At 39.0% G+C, this 18,731-nt stretch overlaps 2 protein-coding genes across 5 annotated transcripts; one reads left to right on the forward strand and one right to left on the reverse strand.

Moving 5' to 3' along the window:
- The first annotated feature begins 25 nt into the window (after positions 1–25).
- On the forward strand, positions 26–4,090 carry LOC111339664 (uncharacterized). Of its 2 annotated transcripts, XM_022946366.2 has the most exons (3): positions 26–933; positions 1,932–2,020; positions 2,114–4,090. In XM_022946366.2, the coding sequence occupies exons 1-3, from the start codon at positions 858–860 to the stop codon at positions 3,776–3,778; spliced, it is 1,830 nt and encodes a 609-aa protein (XP_022802101.2). In that variant the 5' UTR covers positions 26–857; the 3' UTR covers positions 3,779–4,090. The 2 variants fall into 2 exon arrangements, with proteins under 2 accessions (XP_022802101.2, XP_088598392.1); XM_088742266.1 differs by having other exon boundaries at positions 1,932–4,090.
- Positions 4,091–4,651: 561 nt separating this feature from the next.
- LOC111339663 (uncharacterized) lies at positions 4,652–18,707 on the reverse strand. 3 transcript variants are annotated; one of them, XM_022946365.2, is made up of 23 exons: positions 18,575–18,707; positions 14,679–14,782; positions 12,541–12,579; positions 11,994–12,047; positions 11,777–11,824; positions 11,578–11,652; positions 11,318–11,353; positions 11,034–11,072; positions 10,362–10,397; positions 9,974–10,006; positions 9,672–9,716; positions 9,174–9,206; positions 8,653–8,715; positions 8,426–8,458; positions 8,157–8,189; positions 7,756–7,836; positions 7,357–7,410; positions 7,150–7,200; positions 5,746–5,826; positions 5,517–5,582; positions 5,350–5,415; positions 5,170–5,202; positions 4,652–4,885 (listed from the first exon to the last, which is right to left on the reverse strand). In XM_022946365.2, the coding sequence occupies exons 1-23, from the start codon at positions 18,619–18,621 to the stop codon at positions 4,863–4,865; spliced, it is 1,173 nt and encodes a 390-aa protein (XP_022802100.2). In that variant the 5' UTR covers positions 18,622–18,707; the 3' UTR covers positions 4,652–4,862. The 3 variants fall into 3 exon arrangements, with proteins under 3 accessions (XP_022802100.2, XP_088598394.1, XP_088598393.1); XM_088742268.1 differs by having other exon boundaries at positions 18,579–18,602; XM_088742267.1 differs by lacking the exon at positions 18,575–18,707 and having other exon boundaries at positions 14,679–14,907.
- Positions 18,708–18,731: the final 24 nt, after the last annotated feature.

The raw sequence follows: 18,731 nt of genomic DNA on the forward strand, positions 1-18,731 counted from the left end.
CCGAAGTTCCGTCTGGAAACCATTCAGGGGGGTGTGCAATTTCAACTTATCTTGTGCGAGCAACTATCCACCTACAGATTGTACCCTCTGTGGTAACATACGTGCCCATCGGCATGGGGGGTTGCCACAACAGATGCAATAAAATAATTTAGTGAATCAAGCGGCAAAATGAGACAAAAGGAAAAAAAATGTTGAAAGAACTCTAATACGGTACTAATTCTTATATGGATAAACCCAATTATCTAAAAAAAAGTACTAACAAACCTCTTAGATAATAAATTCTCATTATAGTCAACTGTTTCTCCATCGACCTACGTTACATGAAGATAATTTTAAAAAGGTGAAAAAAACTCTAATGAAAAAGAAACTGAACACATCAAAACTCACCAAAAAGAGATCAAATATCAATAAAAAGGTACTAAATTCAGCAAAAATAAAATCATAATTGTTTTCGGAGGAGGAATTACCCGGCCGCAGGCCAACTGGGCCCTGCCAGTTTGAGAGTAATTTATTACCCAGTTACTCAGCCAAGGAGAAGTTATTTTACCTAAGAATCACTCGGGTCAGTGAGAGTGATGTGCTCGCAGACCTCTCAGCGTAAGTGGGTGATTATTTATGCATGACTGGAATGTGACTATTCACTCTAATTGAATATTGCCGGGTTAAAGAATACAACTCATCCTACAGCGATACAACTCTCAGTGTACTCTGACAAATGGCACAGTTGTTAAACCTGAGTAAAACGTTGTTTGTCCTTCAATAGGGCCTATTATACGAAAAAATTTTAAAGATCTGGTGACATCTGTTCAAGAAGAAAAACTCTCAGAAACACTCAGCAGGTACAGCTGTGCTTGACAATGACTTCATGTTGTAAAGGATGGCCGCAAATACTGAAAAAAATGGCTCTACTTTTTCTTCTTGTTTTGGTCCCAGGTAAGGTGTTTGTTTCAGCGATGTGATTTGCTAGTAAGCAAGTTCAGCTATTGTCTTGATCTTATTTCATATCCTCTTCCTCAACAGCCCGTCAAAACAAATTAAGTTGTCAACAGTCTGAATTGCGGCTTTATCTTGAGCAACGTTTTCTTGCGGTAAAAACATGTGTAAATTGATCAAATTATGACAAATCTTTCAAATCTGAGAGACTCTCCAAAGAACGTCAAATACTACTTGATCCGTGGACTGGTATCTAATTCACGAATTATCCAAGACAACGCACATGAAGACGCTACCTGCAGTTTTAGCGTGTTGGGTTCACACAACTTATGCAAACAGACATACCTCAGTAATCAGCCGTTTCCTATTAAGTATTGAATGCTCCTTGTTTCTGTTAGTTTTTGGTATTTTGGCTTCCTGTTTACGGAAAGTTCTCAAGTTTTGAGTACTGCAAACTTCAAGGCTTGTCTGCTTTGTTGTTTCTCGCTTCTTTCGTATTTTGGCTTCCTGTTTACGGAACGGTCACATTTGTGAACGTTTTACAGACCTACTAGACATCTCTGTTTGTTAATCTTAATTTGTTCTCTTGACAATCAGCATCTGTTGCTGCGGTGCTAATTTCTCCGATCTAGCTCAGAAAGATAAGTAGTTCACAGCCTGCATGGTCAGGGATAACATGAATTCGAAAGGACTTTAAACTATTCTCCACCTAGCTTTTAGGTAATATCAATAACAGTAATAAACGTTGATATACAAGACGAATTACAGTAAAGCCTTTGCAGCGCAGACTTACAAATATTTTGAACAATACATTGTTTAACAAAGTGACGAATGCCCATGATGGTTTTTTAGGGCGTGCGCATCGCGAATCGAGGGTACTGTGGTAGCTGTGGCAACTTGTGTGACTGTGTGTCCAGTATGTGCGTATTACTTATTCTTTCTATGAGGTGGCTTGAAATAGGGGAGCTGATTTTTTTCCTTTCCCCTGTTGTATTAAGGAACAAAGGATTGTACAGCACATGGGCCTCCATTAGAGGAATTAAGAAGAATGTTCCAGTCGTCAGAGAATCCTATTCCACATCGTGAAGTAAATCGTATTCCTCATCCGGATACGATGAGTTTGAAAAAGTCATCAACGTTAAATGGATTGACTGACGGGTTTATCTGGTTAAACTTGCAGACGCCTACCCAGCGTGCCACACCTCAGAAGCCGCGAGAGGAAGTTGGAGTGGCGAAATCCAGGACAGCACAGATACCTTTGGAACACAGGCGAGGGTTCGTCGCCGCACCTGACTCCATCGAGTCCATTTTAAATTTTAAAACGAATCCGAACTTGGAAGAAGGGGAAGTCACTCAGCGTGGTAATGTATTTCCAAGAGTGCAAGACAAGTTCTTACATGAAGAGGGAGAGTCGATTTGGAAAACATCATCAATACCAAATAAATATTGGGAGACTTTTCAACGAATTAAAAAATACCGCGATTTAATACCGCGCCCTCAAAGACAGAGGGCAGCCGAAAATTTGCCTGGAAGAAAACGAACATTAGAAACCTCTGAAGACACTTCCACGATCTTGCGACGAAAAACCCTGTTGTACTCCGAGCCCACATACAGACCGAGCATTGGCATCCACACGGGTAAAAGACTGCATATTGACCCACGGCGGTTGGTGTCGATCCTGGGCGACCCTCTACCGTATAAACGAAGTAACATCGCCAATCATAAGGCGCGTTCTGTTAGGTCTAAAAGGGTCCTAGGGAGAAGAAAGGAGCGTAAAAGGGGGGCTCATAGAAAAATGCACTTCAAAAACCCCTTTATGCATAGTTGGCGCCAAGAAAACCCAGATTGGATTAAACAAGACATGGATGAGTTTTATTCCCAGGATTTTGATTCGGATTATTTGGACGAAAAATTAACCAGGAGAGATGAAAGTGAACATAACATGTTAGAGCGTCTCCTAGATGATTCCTCGCCGTCTTTCGGGACAAGAGATGAGAAACTCGAGGAAGAGTCTACAATAAAACAGATCGAGGACCTGAGTAGGCAGAGCACAGCTCTGTCTAAAGATTATAACTTCACAGATCTACCGTCACAATTTGCGAACATGGAGGTCTCTGAAGGAGACCTACCTTGGTATGATCGTGTCAATGATGGTGGTTTAAATGTTCGAAAATCGAGGGTTACACGAAGTAAGGATAGAAGGCACCACCACACGAAGACAAACCTAAAATCTAAGAAGCAGTTTACTCAGAATCGAGAAAAGAATTTCCGGGCCACCTCCTCATCTCTTCCTAAGCAACGACGGAATAAACGTTCTTTTTATCATCATCACTTAAGGCCACCATCTGCTCTGCAAGTAAGATCTGCCCAAATGTTCCCTTACTATGATTACCCCTATGCGATGGATAACAGTGAGTCAGGTTTCATACATTTTCACAGATTCCCCACCTTACATCGATATCCCAATCTGCAGCGATGGCCAGAATCCACCATGTCTACGATGGCAGAACGTTTCATTCCTTTCCCTCGTCTACCAAAGATAACTGAATTCTCACCAGATCCACTAGAAAGACTAGAACGATTACCACCCCCCTCACCAATCCCACCGGCCATAATGGACCAAGAAGAAGCTGGGACTCGAGAGGACGAACCCATTGATGAGTTAACCCCATTACCTGAACCTATTCCTGAGCCGGAACCTCCTCCAATACCTGAGCTTGCCTCTATAAAAGAGATCCCCCCCATTTCGGAGCCTCAGGAAAAGGCTCCTGATAATTTGGACCCTAAGAAGACGTTTGATACCGGAGAGAGCAACGGCGGAGTCAAAAAGAGCACTTCCCGATAATAAATAGAAAAACGACAGAAGATACAGAAATGTTAAAAAACAAAAAAAACAAAAAATGGTTTTGACAAAAATATCTAGAGATGGATTGTGAAGTCTGACCGTTCAGACAACAGTGGTTCTGAGAGGGTCTGTCCTCTATGACAGCGACAAATGTTTGGAGAACCAAGGAGGAAGTCGTCAACAGAGTCAGTAAGAATCGTGAAAAGAAAGAGTTCAGATTAACACAAAGACACCTTCAACGAGAGTGGTTTACAATGGCGACAAAGATCGTGTAGTTTGTATATTTCAAAATTAAAGGAGATTAATTCTAAAGCTCTTTTTTTTATTTGCATTAAAAAAAAATGGTAACCGTGTTCTACTAAAGATCAGCACTTATGTGACAAGGTAGGAGAGATAAGATCAGGGCCTGTAACCAAAGGAACAATCTTGTCGACTCAATAGGAGGCTGTAAACCAAACTAGAAACGAAATTTGGGCCGGAAAGAACAATTGAACCCTACCTCATTCCCGATAGTATTAGGTGTCAGGCAGAAATACCAGCGGCTGACGCTTTAGACGTTACCGAGATCTTTGGCCATGAAATAAAGTTAGGGCATAACGATACCTAAGAATGTCTCAATAGGAAGCTTCGAAGTAATGAGTACTATCAAAATTTTAGCCTGTGTACACCCACCCCTCCCCTCACAGGCTATCAAAATTTCAAATACCTTTTTTCGGAAGTTAAGTTAGGGGTCAGGATGCGAGTTACAGCCGGGCTACAGACGATGGAGATCGGAGGATAGCCCTTATCCCGCAAGATAATCACCCTGTTTCGGAATTTCCCCCTGCCCTGCATATACTACGTGTACTATTTTGTAATGTGGAAAATCGTTGCTCAATTGCTACATCTGTTATTATTTTCTCAGTCCTGATAACAATTAAACATTGCTACATAGCGTAATCACTCTAAATATACAGTGAAAATATTCAAGTTAAAATTATACCTCTGCTGTAATTACTGTGCTTAAATCTTCATGTCTAACTACCTATCATTAAGTGCTAGTCGCGCTTTCTTATCAGTAGGGATTTCTCATCGCACGAATTCCTCAGTGGCTTAGACGGTCTTTCTCTGGAAGAAAAAAAAAAAAATGTTCAATGCAGTTTAGTGAGTTACAAAGATGTTTGTACGTTGATCGGAAATATTTAGCACTTCCATTCCCAGTCAGGAGTTCTCCATGAGAAACAACCCAAAAAAGCGACAAACAAGTCACTCACTGTGTGGAGCGATCACCAGTCGTAAGAAAATAAAATTTCATGGGGGAGCCCTTCAAAGATCCTTTGGTGATCAGGAGTTTAGTGTGATATGAAGGTAAAAACAGCAAAGAAATCCGTTGACAACTGAAGGTTACTCACCAGATCGTGTGTCCGCTGTTCGCCGTGCTTCATCTGTAGAAAAAGGAAGAGCAATTACAATATAATTCTCTGTTATCCTGTTTCAATCAACGCCGCTAGAATTCGAACCAATAAAGGCTCAGGTATATAAATGATAGAATATCTTATTTTAATAATAAAAGAGTTTCTGGGGAAACTTACAATTCCAAAGGAATTCTTGTATTTTGGATGGAATCTCGATGCCCCGTTTATGTGCTTCACTCACCTCTAAGTAAACAAAGAGAAAGGAAAGTATATAACACGATAGTTCGCTAAGATGAAAACAAAAAAAAAGTACTGTGATTAACAAAGATGGATAGATTTCTTACTTGACTTGAGCTTTTCCGCCAATAGGTCGGTGAGTAAACGCTTGCGCTTCTCTGTCTCTGTCAGTCCTGTTATAAAAGACATGGAAAACAGCTTAACTTTCAGTCCAGTTTTCCTCGTATAAACGCAAACTATGCAGACTTTTCTCGTATTTGACTTCAAGTAGACTGAATCCAAATGTAGTCTACGTGTATCTCTTCAAGTTATGTTTGATTCAGTACGTGTTCGCACCTTCTTTACCACGTATCAGGTCTTCTGTCTCTTTATCGTTCATCTTCCCATGGAAGCTTTTGTATGACCGAGTATCGACATCTGCAATCAGATAAGCAAAAACAAAAATCTATATATATATATATATATAACTGCCCTTTCTCTATAACGCTCTGACTGACTCGAATGTCTCGACTGACAGTTACGAGCAAGAAGGACAGCGAGAGGCTGGTGACAACCAACAATAGCAAGGGACTATCTTAAGGTAAAAGAAATGACTCCCTCCTTGCCCGGCCACTATTTCATAAGGGAGAGGCTTCTGAATGGGATTGGGAGAAAGCAGTATGTTTTGGTGATAAATCGGCTCAAAAACAAAATCCAGGGCTGCAAATAACGGCCGGTCAACGGACAATGTCCGGTGAAAATTGGGTACTGAGCGGACAAATCCTTGGATTGCCGGACATCTTGTCCGGTCCTTTACCGATTCGTTCAAAGAAATTTTAATTTTAAACTGTTTGATAATCACAATGGACAACAGTAATGTTTCCGAAAGAAAAAAAAAAAAAAAACGAATATAAAAGTAAACAAATTAGTGGTCTAGAAATTCCCGGCAGTCGCAAATTTCCACGATGTCATCAAGTCCTGTCGCGACCGCAAATCATCGTGTATTCCGTTATTTTATTTGCTTTATTTAAGTGTTCCCAGTTAGTAGAGGGTTTTACTTTTGGCTAGATACCATAATTTACTCTTAAATAAAGTGATTGATATTTTGATTGATTGAATGATCGGAAACTGAGCATCCTCACGAAGAATAATCTCGCTGCATCGAGAATACTCCAAGTAGCATTTGTTGCAAAGTGCAAAAAGCGAGCAAAAGGCCCAAAACCTGGAGAATCCGACCACTCTTTTACTCTAACAAAAATTCACAACGGTAACTTAAAAAAAAAAGAAAAGGGCTCTGAGTTGTACTGAAAACGAAAAAAGTCAAGATATATAAAAAGAGAGTATGTTTGGCTGCTTCTGCAGTAAAGAGTAGTAAAATTATTAACTTGTAATTTTTATTGCCAGACCGACTTGGATTCAGTTGTTTTTTAGTTGTAAAAGGATTACTGTGCAATCTGGGTTCACTATCGCAAGAGTTCGGACTGTTAAAATTTGACCGGCCAAAAACGGGTAGTGTCCGAACAAAAGCATGTTTGACCGGACAACGTGACCGGCGACTGCCCGTTAGTTATTTGCAGACTTGAAATCCACTTGACACTCACGCGACATTAATGTCTTTCTTATCGTGACTTCATCTGAGTTACGTTTAATTCAGTCAATCAAGCTAACATATAAATGTAATAACAACTCGATCGTGAATCAGCCTGAACGAACTATTGACGACTAAGCATCTACGCTGAGGCGACACATAAATCTCCCTACCTGAACGACTTGGGGGAGGCAGTACTGCTGGAACTTTTACAGCCTGAGAATCTAAATGAAAAGGCAGATTTAAAGCAAATCCACTTGATGAGAAAACAGCTACACTAATTTAAAGCAAATCCACTTGATGAGAAAACAGCTACACTGATTTCTATCTATTTCGAATCGTCCTAGCTGTTTCATTTCCAGTTACAAATAGAATCCTACCTGGGAGCCATTTTCCGCCTGAAAGAAGGGCCATTCGTTCTGCTCTGGTCATGTCTGGGAAGGAAAGAGAAGTAAAAGAGAGCATTCAGTAGTTTCATTAATGGGCGATACGGTGACCGGGAAATTTGCACGCTGAAAACTAAATTGAGAGGCATGCTCAAGCTCTGGTCGGGTCATTGTGCTTTGTTCTTACGAAAAAAAAAAAAAAAAAACCTGAGCACAACTAAGTACCACAAAACTGTAAGGGAAGGTCGAAGAATTGAACAGGGATGAGCAGCGATAGGCAAGCACCTTACCGAGGGAACAAAAGGAAAAGTTATAAGCCGCTCCAGCCCTGACGTCAAGGACAACCTTTATCGGGTAGATTAGATAGTGTTCTTAAAGTAAATGTGGTCTCACCATAAGGCATTCCTCTCATCCCTGCTGATTGGTCAGAATTTGACTCAAATCCAGTGCGATCCCATGGCGCGTAAAGGTCCTCTGAATAAAAGAAACTGACACCTTAGGTATGACGGTCTATAATTGCGGACTTCAGTTTAAATACGTCTAAGAAATCCAGTCATGTACCTTCAGCAAAGGCACGTGCAAAATGACGCGTAATTTCAGTTCTGTAGCCCATCTTCTTCTCCTACGTCACAACGTTCATTCGACCTCTTCGTCTGAGAGGGTAGGGATTTAAAGGAACTGAGCAATGGCTATCAGTAATCTACTTATTATAATGCACATGTGAGCGTTGTCTTTAATTCTATGGGCAGGATTGCAGAGGTTTACGATTCACCATCTAAAGACTTCTTACTTACTTGGAACGTAATCATAACTCTTACGATAGGTATCTAAAAAAAAGGAAAAACAACAAAATTAAATTTAAAACACCCCACATTTTAGGGTGAACCACACGTTTACCATACCAAATTCACGCGAAAGCCAAAAAGAAAGGAGGTATATTAGGAACGGTGTTTGTGAATGCCAACTCTTCAAAAGCGACTAAAACCACATGGAAATTCAATGAAACCGTTGTATGTAAAAAGGAAAGAGTAATTATGTTATAAAGCTGAGTTAAATCGGTTACCGTACGTTCTCCTGTGGGGGGCTTCCGGAAAATCTGTAACGAAGGAAACACACGAGACGTCAAGCGGAAGCAGTAGAATAAAACAGTTTAAGGAATAACTGGGTACAACAACACAAGGGGTTGAGTAAAAGCGTGACGAAACAGACAATCGGTGCCATGTTTAGAAAGCACACTGTAACATAATTTTCAGAAATGAAACGCAAAATACAGAAATTGAAAGTACGTACATAGTCTTTTTGGAACTGGCAGATAAGGATACGGATGGTCATATTCATTATAATCAGTATTGCCTGCGAGGAAACCAAACAAATTTTATCAATAATTATATCTTATTAACCAAGCGCGAGGGCCGTACTGGGAGAATATCAGCCCGAGGTCTTGACAGTACGGAACGAGCGCAGCGAGGTCCGTACAAAAAAGAGTGAGGGCCGATATTCTTCCAGTACGGTCCCGAGCAAGCTTGGTTAATAAGAGATTTATTATACGACTGAAGTTCAAAGCGACACAAGTGCGGTATCATTCAGGACCATTCGGGACAGTGCCCTGTCCAATACTTGGAGAATATTGGACCGGCAATAGAGCATTTTGATTGGTTGATTTTAGTTATTGGCCCTCTGGCTGCCCAAGTCGTGTAATAAAGGCCGTTAATGACAATCACAAATGCAGAAATTTTGGAACGAGAAAAAAGGAATAAAATGGCATAACTGCGTATAAAACAAGAGAAACCGTATGTTTAGTGTATGCTTACCGTATGTTCTCCTGTGAGGGGCTTCAGGTAACTCTGATGAAAGGAAAATTACGTAATCAGTGGGACATGTCCACCCACCCCACCCCACTCACGCCAATCGTTTGCATATGTTACCCAAAGTCAAAAGAAAAACACAGGTAAGCACCCTGCAGCTACCACAAAAAGCCCAGCGAAATTATTTGAACAAGGAATTATCTGTGCAAGGATATATGTGAGGGCTAAATGGTCTCAGGTGTTCGATTATTTCACAGAAGTAGGTCAGGGCACTCTGATCTGACTTGTTACTATTACTTTTGGTCTTGATTTAAAAATTATGAATAAAAACTAAGTATGTTTTAATTCTACCACTGATACACATTTCTGGACTGGACGGTAATAAAAATAATCACTGAAAGAATGAACAGAAATCTAAACTAATTAGAAACAAGTTAAGTACCACATTTATAGAAGCCATCTTTTAAGAAAGTAACTTTGGTATTGAGACATAAAAATACTCACTAGGTCTTTTAGGTAAAGAAGGGTAGTCATTCTTATATTCCTCACCTACAAGAAAAATAATTAGTAAATTATCAACTCTACACATTTATGTTATAAATTTTAAATATGATGCGGTTCCAGTCAATACCCACTAATTGACCCTTGCTCACCATAGTCTCCTGTAGCTCAGTGGTTAGAGCATCCGACTAGATCACGGAGGGTCGTGGGTTCAAATCCCATCTGGAAACTCGATTTTTAAAAATTGTTTAAATTTTAAATTCACCATTAGAAAAAGGTCTTCATGGTATTACTTGGCCACTTACTTAGTTGAGACAACAATCTTGAATTTCTTGCCTCTGGAAAAACAAAGAAAGCAATAGTTGTAAGTTAGTAATAATATGAGAGAAATCAAAAACCTAGAATACCACCGCATAATGTGTGGCTCCAGACGCCCCTCTCATAATGGCAAAAGTTCAGAGGAAGTAATAGCTAACAGTTTGTTTACCTCATGAAATTTACCCAGTATTTTTGCACTACGGTGCAATTATGTTTTGTATCCCTTATTACAACTTCCCCCTTAATTTTTCCTCACTTCTTGCGTATTTTTCGATCTTCCATGTTTATATTTCATAATTTACTCAACTTAGGTCAGAGTTTTATGTGATACAAAAGTGTATAATTTCTGAGCTGTGAACCTCAGAAAATACCCACCTAAGAGTCTCTTGTAGGCTTCAGTATCTCTAAAGTCTAGAGTCAGAATAAAACAGGATTTCAGATTTGTTCTAAGGATTGATCTATTTCAGAACCACCTATTTAAATACTTCACTTGATTGCTTGAAGGAGTGAGGATTTTTGTACTTGACAAGTACTCTAAAATATAAAGTCCGTCTTCCAATCCATAAAACAAGAGTAACTTTCATTGACGGAAGAAAGTAATCCAGGTTGCATTGGTGCTACATTCCTTTGCTTTGTGACTTGTTCTGATTGGCTATTCAGGGTTCGTACACTTTTTCAGGCCAAAGATTCAAGGACTTTTCATGGACTTTCCAGGACCCTACTTAGAAATTTCAAGAACTTTTTGTAATGACAATTTTACCTCAAAACCAAGAAAAATGTTTCTGTTAACATCTATGTTTTGGGTTTACCGATGGTACAAAACAAAAGCAGATATTTTTGTTGTTGTTCAATTAAAAATCAAGGACTTTCAAAGACCCAAAACGAAATACAATTACTTTCAAGGCCTTGAAATCGGCCTCCTGAAATTCAAGGGGTTTCAAGACGTGTACGAACCCTGGCTATTGTACTTGGGTTTTGGTTTTATAGCACACTCAACATGAGATCTTACTTTCTAATAAATGAGTACTGAGGTCAAATATATCTTACCAGACTCAGTTACATCACGGTGAGGGATTTCCTCAGGACCTAATTCATCAAGAAACAATTATAAGAAAAGGCTCTGTACTTCTGTACCAAAAGTGCAGTACTCGGTTGAAAAATTATAATGGTAAAACCACACATCATTCGAAGCTTTCAGCAAATAAATAGCCGAGTGCTGCAAGAAATAGATACTATTTACCTTTTGAACACCTAGAACAGGAACATTCTCAGGTCGAGGAAAAATTTTGAGAAAAAAAAAAGGACAAGGGATGCAGTTTGTTTTGAATTACCTGGTTTCACTGGCTTTTTGGGCAGTATCTCAAGATCTATGGAGGATATTAAACACAATAAATAATTTGCTTATATTTACAGTAAAACATAAAGTTTTGGTACACCTCAAACAATGCCTTGTCATCAGTTTGCCTACCACATGATAAATAAGACCCAGGAATTATTCCATTTTAACCTGTTACTGAGCTCTAAACTGAATTTGAAACCATATCCACAAAAGGTTTCTGACAAAAGATGACATAAAATATGAGACACTTACAGTCAGATTTCTTTTTCTCTGTCTCTGCATCTTTTTTCACCTCTTCTTTTTTCTTCTCTTTTGCATCTATAGCACCTGCAAGTAGAAATGTTGTTTAGTGTAGTGTACCCAATCATTTAACCTAATCATAAAAAATGAACCATTAAGAGAAAAAGTCATGAAGCCCTCCAATTCACAACTTTGCTCGAATCACACTCACTATTTTGAAGATTTTCCTGGTGGTTTGTCTCCTCCTTTGTAGCTTCATCTGAACAAAAACAAAATGATTTGATTAAAACTTATGAGCTGTTGTGAAAAAGTTAGTCAGTCTTGGAAACTCTTAACTGTTTCGAGGCATTGAGGTACAGTCAACTCTGAGCAAAAATAACCCTTAGGATTTAGAGAGAATATCTTTACAGCTTAAGTTTGGAATTTACCAGACTTTGTCTCCTGGGGCGTGTCTGCTTGATTGGCCTTCTTTACTGTTGTCTCTGATCACATAAGACAAATCAACAATCAGTAAAGAATGTTTGCCACTGATCCTTTACTTCATTGTAGCTCTGAAAAACTGACATATGTGTTATGCTTTTCTTTAGCAAACAAGGGAAATGCAAAGGACTCCAACTCTAGCTTGTCAGTGACCCTTTGGGCTTTGCCCCTTGCATGCCTCATTAGGCTACCCCTTAAGTGAGCAGATTACCTTATGATAAAAATGAAGTTTTTCTTTACAAAAAGTGGACTAGGTTTGAAAGGTAACACTAAACTAATGGGTCTGCCTCATCTTTAAACTCTCAAGATCTAATTTGCAATTCTCTCTTCCAGCTGCTTTAAAATTCTATGTGGGTCAATTCAGAGAATTTGATGTTGTATAAGGAAGCTGCACTCGAACTCATTAATTTGCCTTATCTATTCCCTTCTCCTGTTTACATAATTTACAGTAGGGAGATTAATTAAAGGCATTCAAAAACATTTGTTGGTCATTACCAGAAGCATCATGTTCCTTTGCTGTTAACTCCTCAAGCTCTACAGGGAAAGAATTAACAATAAAATTTAAGCCAGGTGTCCCCTGTTCTGTCAAGCCAACAGGCACATTTTAAGCATGCAAATGTCCGATTTCACTGCTTCTTAATTAACAAAGTGTATAGCCACCATTTTCAATTCTTGGAATTGCGGAAAGTTGGGGAAAGAAATGACATTACTAAGTGAGTGGGGCAGAGTGGGCAATGAGCAAGGAGGTGAGGAGAGGGAGTAGAAAGACGATGTCTCACCTCACCCACTCCTGCCCATCTTTTTTGACAACGTAATAGGTGCCTAAGTGCAGCTCTCAGACGTCAGAGTCTTACAAAAATGGGTGCTGTACATGAACGCTTCGCACGTCGCGCACTGTGGGTGCTATTTTCTTTTCTTTGAACGCTCACAAATAAAAACGATTGGGTGTTTGCCCCGCTCTTGAAAATGAAAATGCTACCGGCAGGAAAAAAGAGTTTATGAATTGGAAATAATTTTATAGGGCTTAAGAAATGACATTTATTTTTTCATCTGAAACGGTACTTCTGTTGTGTTGTTCCAAAAAGCTTAGATATTTATAAGGACTTTTGAGGAGGATCGAAAGATGGCAATCGTCTTTAGAAGACAGAATCAAAATAATTTCAAACTTTTTTCTAGATGCGGCGCACTTCCAAAAGAGGCAGTTTCAAAGCTCAAATATTTGCGATTAGTTTGCTATAGGAATGAGTACACGTATCATATTTAGTGATGCGCGAGAAAAACATTTTAATCGTTTTTTCGAATCTTATATTCATCAGATTAGGGATTTCACTTTGTCGATCACGAAAAAATCGTTTTGTCACGTCGAAGCAAAATGATTTTAAAACTTGTTACAATATTTCATAGAACGAATATTGGAAAACACGGAAGCAAGCTTTAGACGGTTTGAATTTTAAGGTAGGAATTCGGTTTCCTCTCTCATGCAAGTATCAAACTTTACTTTTGTTTTCTTAGAAACGCTATAAAGTTTCTGAATTTTGATCATGTTTTTTACGTTGTTGTTTACCTTGAGACACCAAAATCTCTTTATAATCAGGTTTTTTTCGCAATGGAAAACTTCACCTTCACCTTCGTATCAAAAAATTCTTGTGGTGCGACTCATAACGCACCCAAAACCACCGAAATAACATTACGAAAGACCATAATAATAAGGCAACACCAAAAATGTCTCGCATTGCCTCCATTATCAATTTACTTTAGGTATTAACGTTATCTACAGTGATTTTATTTTTTCACGGGAGGAACCCAAAAGGAAGGTGTTTTCTTTTTGTCTGAGTGTCCCGCCTGCGAACGAACTTTATCAAAAGTTTCATAACCTGCCGCAAAATCGTCCAAATCTTACCTTAGTTGGGGAGTAAAGTTATGAAATATTCGGCAGATTAAAAATATGCGCCGCGCCTAACCGTACCCAAACAACACACTACTGTAACTGAAAACCAAGTCTTACCAATAGGTCAAAGGGTGTCATACGTGAGAGAGACAAACGAACGAACGATCGAAAACGATAATAACTTTCATTTTTCTTCCTATCCTGTTTTAAATACTGCTCTACTATGACCTACTACCAATGTTTGCGCAATGACTAAGGACCTATGTTTGCAACATGAAAGTTTGAAATAAAAAAGGCCCAACTATGTCTCCCCCGCGAAGCTGAAATTGTCAGGAACCCTACCGAAAATTAACCGCCGCAGTGTTTCGCCGTATTTTGTTCTGTTTTCTCCTCTGGCCCAACAGAACTGTCAACTACAAAGCTAAATGCTTTAACGCACCAAGAGAAAATTTCGTCAAATCCAGTTCGAGTTGTAATTCCACTATAAAGCCCAGAGATGGATCGAAAAGTTTAACAATGGTATGTGAAGCGGTTGCGTGAGAAAGATCAGGCTTCATTACAACACGCACAAATTCTCGCAAACAGAACTAAGATCAAACACAGAAAATTAGTGGGAAAAGACATAACATTGGAATATTTGGTTGTACAAAATTTTTAAATAAGGACTGGGACATGTAACACGACAAGAAAAGGCATAAAACCAGATGCATAAAGCTATTTCAAGTCAGTCGACGACTGTGCTCACCTTTCTCTATCTCTTGCAGGCTAATTTCTGGCGCGGGTTTCGCAGAAACCAAACCAAGCATCAGAAGTATAGTTAATCTAGTCCACATTCTCTTTGTCAGTGAGCTATTGTAAATCAAAGGGAATGTTCTGAGTTGCCTGCTATGGGAGGGAAAATGTTGTCGATCAGCGCCGTACGCGTCTAAAGCCAATGTATTTATATCTAAATTTCGCATTCAACGGTTTCCGCGGCTCAGTCAACTGACCAATCAGTGACTCTTCAATCCAACGATTAACTTTATGAACTCGTCAAGATGTGGTAATTTGATATCCTAACTAATTTTTAACTAATTCTCAGTTTAAACAACAACAAACATATGAAACATATGTGTGAACTGCGGTTATGAGACGTATATGAGAACGATCCTTCGCAGTAAAGCACTATTTGAGCAATAGTGAAAATCAGACCTGAAAAAAATTTCAGGCCTGTACGGGATTCGAACCACTGACCTCTGCGATACTAGTGCAGCGCTCTACCAATTGAGCTAACAAGCCAACTGGGAGCAGGCCATCAAATTAATTCGATATAAACCCGTGGATGATAAATCAAACAACAACAAACATATGAAACATATGTGTGAACTGCGGTTATGAGACGTATATGAGAACGATCCTTCGCAGTAAAGCACTATTTGAGTAATAGTGAAAATCAGACCTGAAAAAAATTTCAGGCCTGTACGGGATTCGAACCACTGACCTCTGCGATACTAGTGCAGCGCTCTACCAATTGAGCTAACAAGCCAACTTGGAGCAGGCCATCAAATTAATTCGATATAAACCCGTGGATGATAAATCAAACAACAACAAACATATGAAACATATGTGTGAACTGCGGTTATGAGACGTATATGAGAACGATCCTTCGCAGTAAAGCACTATTTGAGCAATAGTGAAAATCAGACCTGAAAAACCGTACAGGCCTGAAATTTTTTTCAGGTCTGATTTTCACTATTGCTCAAATAGTGCTTTACTGCGAAGGATCGTTCTCATATACGTAATTCTCAGTTTGCTATAAAAATGTAATTTGGTGGTTGCTAAACTGTGCTCTTTAGAGTACAACCATTTATTTTCTAAATCCCTGAGAGTTAAAATACAGTTCAGTGTACGAATATAAAACGCACCCTAATAATACTTAAATATTGATTGTATTTCAAAAATCATTGTAACAAAATTACCGGTCAGAACGATCTTGTAATGAAGTCAACCTATATGCATAAGTTCGAGAAGGTCAGAAAGTGGACTGAAATTGAACAAATTTTTCGATCGATACGAATCTCGGGGAAAAAAAAGTCCTTTTATTGGTAGTTTCTCCAAAACAAGTCATTTACTTACTAGTTATCTTTTTCAACAAAGGGTTTGTCCGAGATACAAGATCTTTCAATTTATCGCAGAGGCACAAATAGCGAAAAAGAAAAAAAGTTTCAGTTTTGGTCATTTGTAAAAACCTGGTAATTTGATATTCCCACTTACTCTCACCTTACTGAAAATCCATTTCTCTTTTACGCCTTGGGTAGAACCTTGGAAAAATCGACTAAATAAACAAAACCGTGATAAACTTGTCGAATATTTGTCGTAGACGCTACCATCGGTGTGGTGATTGAACTGAGTTTAGTTTGCCAAAAGATTACAGTAATTATCTTTCGTTGCGAAACTCACAGATTTTACAACTTCAGACAACTTAAGATGAATCCTGGTAATTAGAGTTTGAATCCATAAGCAAATTATGAGCAGGTCAGGCGCTGGATGCAGCCGGGGCAAGATACAACGGTGGAGCGATTTTCCAGCCGCCACTTTATCATTCCAACAATGAGGCAGTAGATGTGGCACAAGATTCAGAAGTGCCCACTCAAAGCAAAGAGAAAGGAAAAGCTAAATTGAATAAAATTACAATGAAATATAGTATCGGTGTCAATTTTGGCTGTTAAGCGAATTTGACAGATTTAACAGCTTCGACATTTTTAGTGCGGATGCAGAGGAGACAAAAATGTGTTAAGACTAAAGTTGTCCTTTGATTTTTTCGAGCTTTGTCGGAACAATTCTGTTTTTGTGTGCTAGTGCGGATAAGCCCTTATTTGCAAATTAAGGACTGATTGACACAATGCATGGTAACGGCAAACATGTTGAAAAAATCTTTGCACGCATGTCGCACTATTTTAATATATTTGAACTTTCGTAAGCTTCTGCATTGACCTATATGTATAAGCTAAATTAGTGACCAATCCGGAAACAAGAACGGTTATTCAGTGGGTGACGGTATTTCAGGTAATTTGGCCAAATATTTGTTTTTAAAAAAAACTGTCTCATCCATGGAAACTGACGCGATTGGTTAGTACAATCGTACAGATCTTCAGATCAGATTCCTAATTATTTTAATGGATGGATATCGTAGAAAAATTTATCATCCCTCTTATGAGTACGACAAAAGAATTTCTAAATAGCAGATGAAGGAAATTTTTGAATCGCGACAGATTTACTGTGCAGATAAGGCCGCACAAGATTTTTATGTGCGTGCGATGGGGGAGGTTCATACTAGAGCTTTTGAAGGCATTTTGCGGGCGAGATTTTGCAGAAACCCCTACCATCTGTTTGTTGTTATTTTTGTTTCCAGTCATAACGCCAGCTCAGGTTCATTGACGTCAACAGAAATATCTACCGGTACTTAGCTGCAATGAAATGCCCACGCCTTCACACGTATTTTCTTAAATGCAAATGCCCCGCAAACCTCATTTTTTCCTTTCTCTCATTTTGGTCTAATTAATTCTTCAGTTAGAGAAGGAGTGCACTCTTCACTTGTTTGTTTGTTTTGCACTATGAGTCTGACAAAAATTTCATTTGCAACACGGGTTCATATGAAAGAATAAAAATAATAATGAATAAAAACTACTAGAGTAGTGTTGCGCGTCCAAACACTAATTCTAGAAATAGAGTGAAACTGAAGACTCTTTAAGAGCAGACCCTTTTGGTGCATGTACATTTAAAATTATGGCACGTATCATCCTCAAAGTTGCTACAGGGAAAAGCTCTCAATCAGAAAAGCGGTTTAAGGAGCGCACGTCACAGAAAGTTAAAATTGGAGCTATCACGTGATGCGAGGTACACATTCAAAGGAAGCCACGTAGATAAATCTAAACCGAAAGGAAGCAGTAATAAGGAAAAAGCTTGACTGTCATCGAATTGATCTCTGTTGTGCTTCATTTCACATCTCAAAACGTGTTACGAGTAATTTTTAAGGAGGCCCTTCCAATTATCGTAACTAGCTTGCACTGTAAATAGAGTTATTGAAGGTCAGCTCTCACAGAGAACAGACTCTCGTCGACACTTGCCTTCAAACCGAGTTATCGAGGATGTTTCATATGTTGCCATTTGACATCATCGGAATCTAAACATGCATTGGCCAGGGCAAATGGCGCACCACAATTCTCGTTAAAGTATTTCTAAATGTTAGGTATAGCTTCTTTCTCCTTTTTTTAAATCTCCGAGAGAGACGTAGTTTTAAACGAATAGACGAAAATAGTTGCAAACCCTCCACCCCTCTTATGACAAACATTCAATCCAAGAGGGAACTTAAGAGGAAACTCAAGAACCTCCTACACAGGTCTCAGTCAAGGCTCAATTTAGCTCCCACAATCTTATCTCTAATCCTCTCCTCTGGTTGCTTTGCATTTCATTGTCAACGAGTTGAATGAATTTGATACTACATCAAAGTAATCCCCTCTATCTTTTTCCTTTGCCTATTCTCGTGAATCTGTCTGTGGAATGCGTTGCTTGAAATTATCAGGAATGGTTTAATTTTAATTACGTCAAGCAGTCGGAGGGTGGATCATACGTAAAAATATAACATTTATCCAAGTTGTATACCTGCCTTGGCTCAAAGCTTCAGTCTCTGGCCCCTTTGTTTTCCGCATAACCGTCGGTGACCTGTCTGCATGGATTTTTGTTCTGGCTCTAATTATCAATGATGTTTAAAATTTGTCGATCAAAAACTGGTCCAGTCAGGAAATCTCAAGTCAGGCCG

This window comes from Stylophora pistillata, chromosome 13 (assembly GCF_964205215.1).
Source record: "Stylophora pistillata chromosome 13, jaStyPist1.2, whole genome shotgun sequence".
NCBI classification, from domain to species: Eukaryota; Metazoa; Cnidaria; class Anthozoa; order Scleractinia; family Pocilloporidae; genus Stylophora; species Stylophora pistillata.

Bases quoted from the DNA above. Each gene is read 5' to 3' on its own strand.
- LOC111339664 (XM_088742266.1), top strand. From the start codon at position 858: ATGACTTCATGTTGTAAAGGATGGCCGCAAATACTGAAAAAAATGGCT. The intron at 934-1,931 runs GTAAGGTGTTTG...TGTTGTATTAAG, and splicing joins TCTTCTTGTTTTGGTCCCAG to GAACAAAGGATTGTACAGCA.
- LOC111339663 (XM_088742267.1), bottom strand. From the start codon at position 14,892: ATGCGAAATTTAGATATAAATACATTGGCTTTAGACGCGTACGGCGCT. The intron at 10,398-11,033 runs GTAAGATATATT...TTCTGACTCTAG, and splicing joins CCGTGATGTAACTGAGTCTG to ACTTTAGAGATACTGAAGCC. The intron at 7,201-7,356 runs GTAGGATTCTAT...CTTTTCATTTAG, and splicing joins AGGCGGAAAATGGCTCCCAG to ATTCTCAGGCTGTAAAAGTT.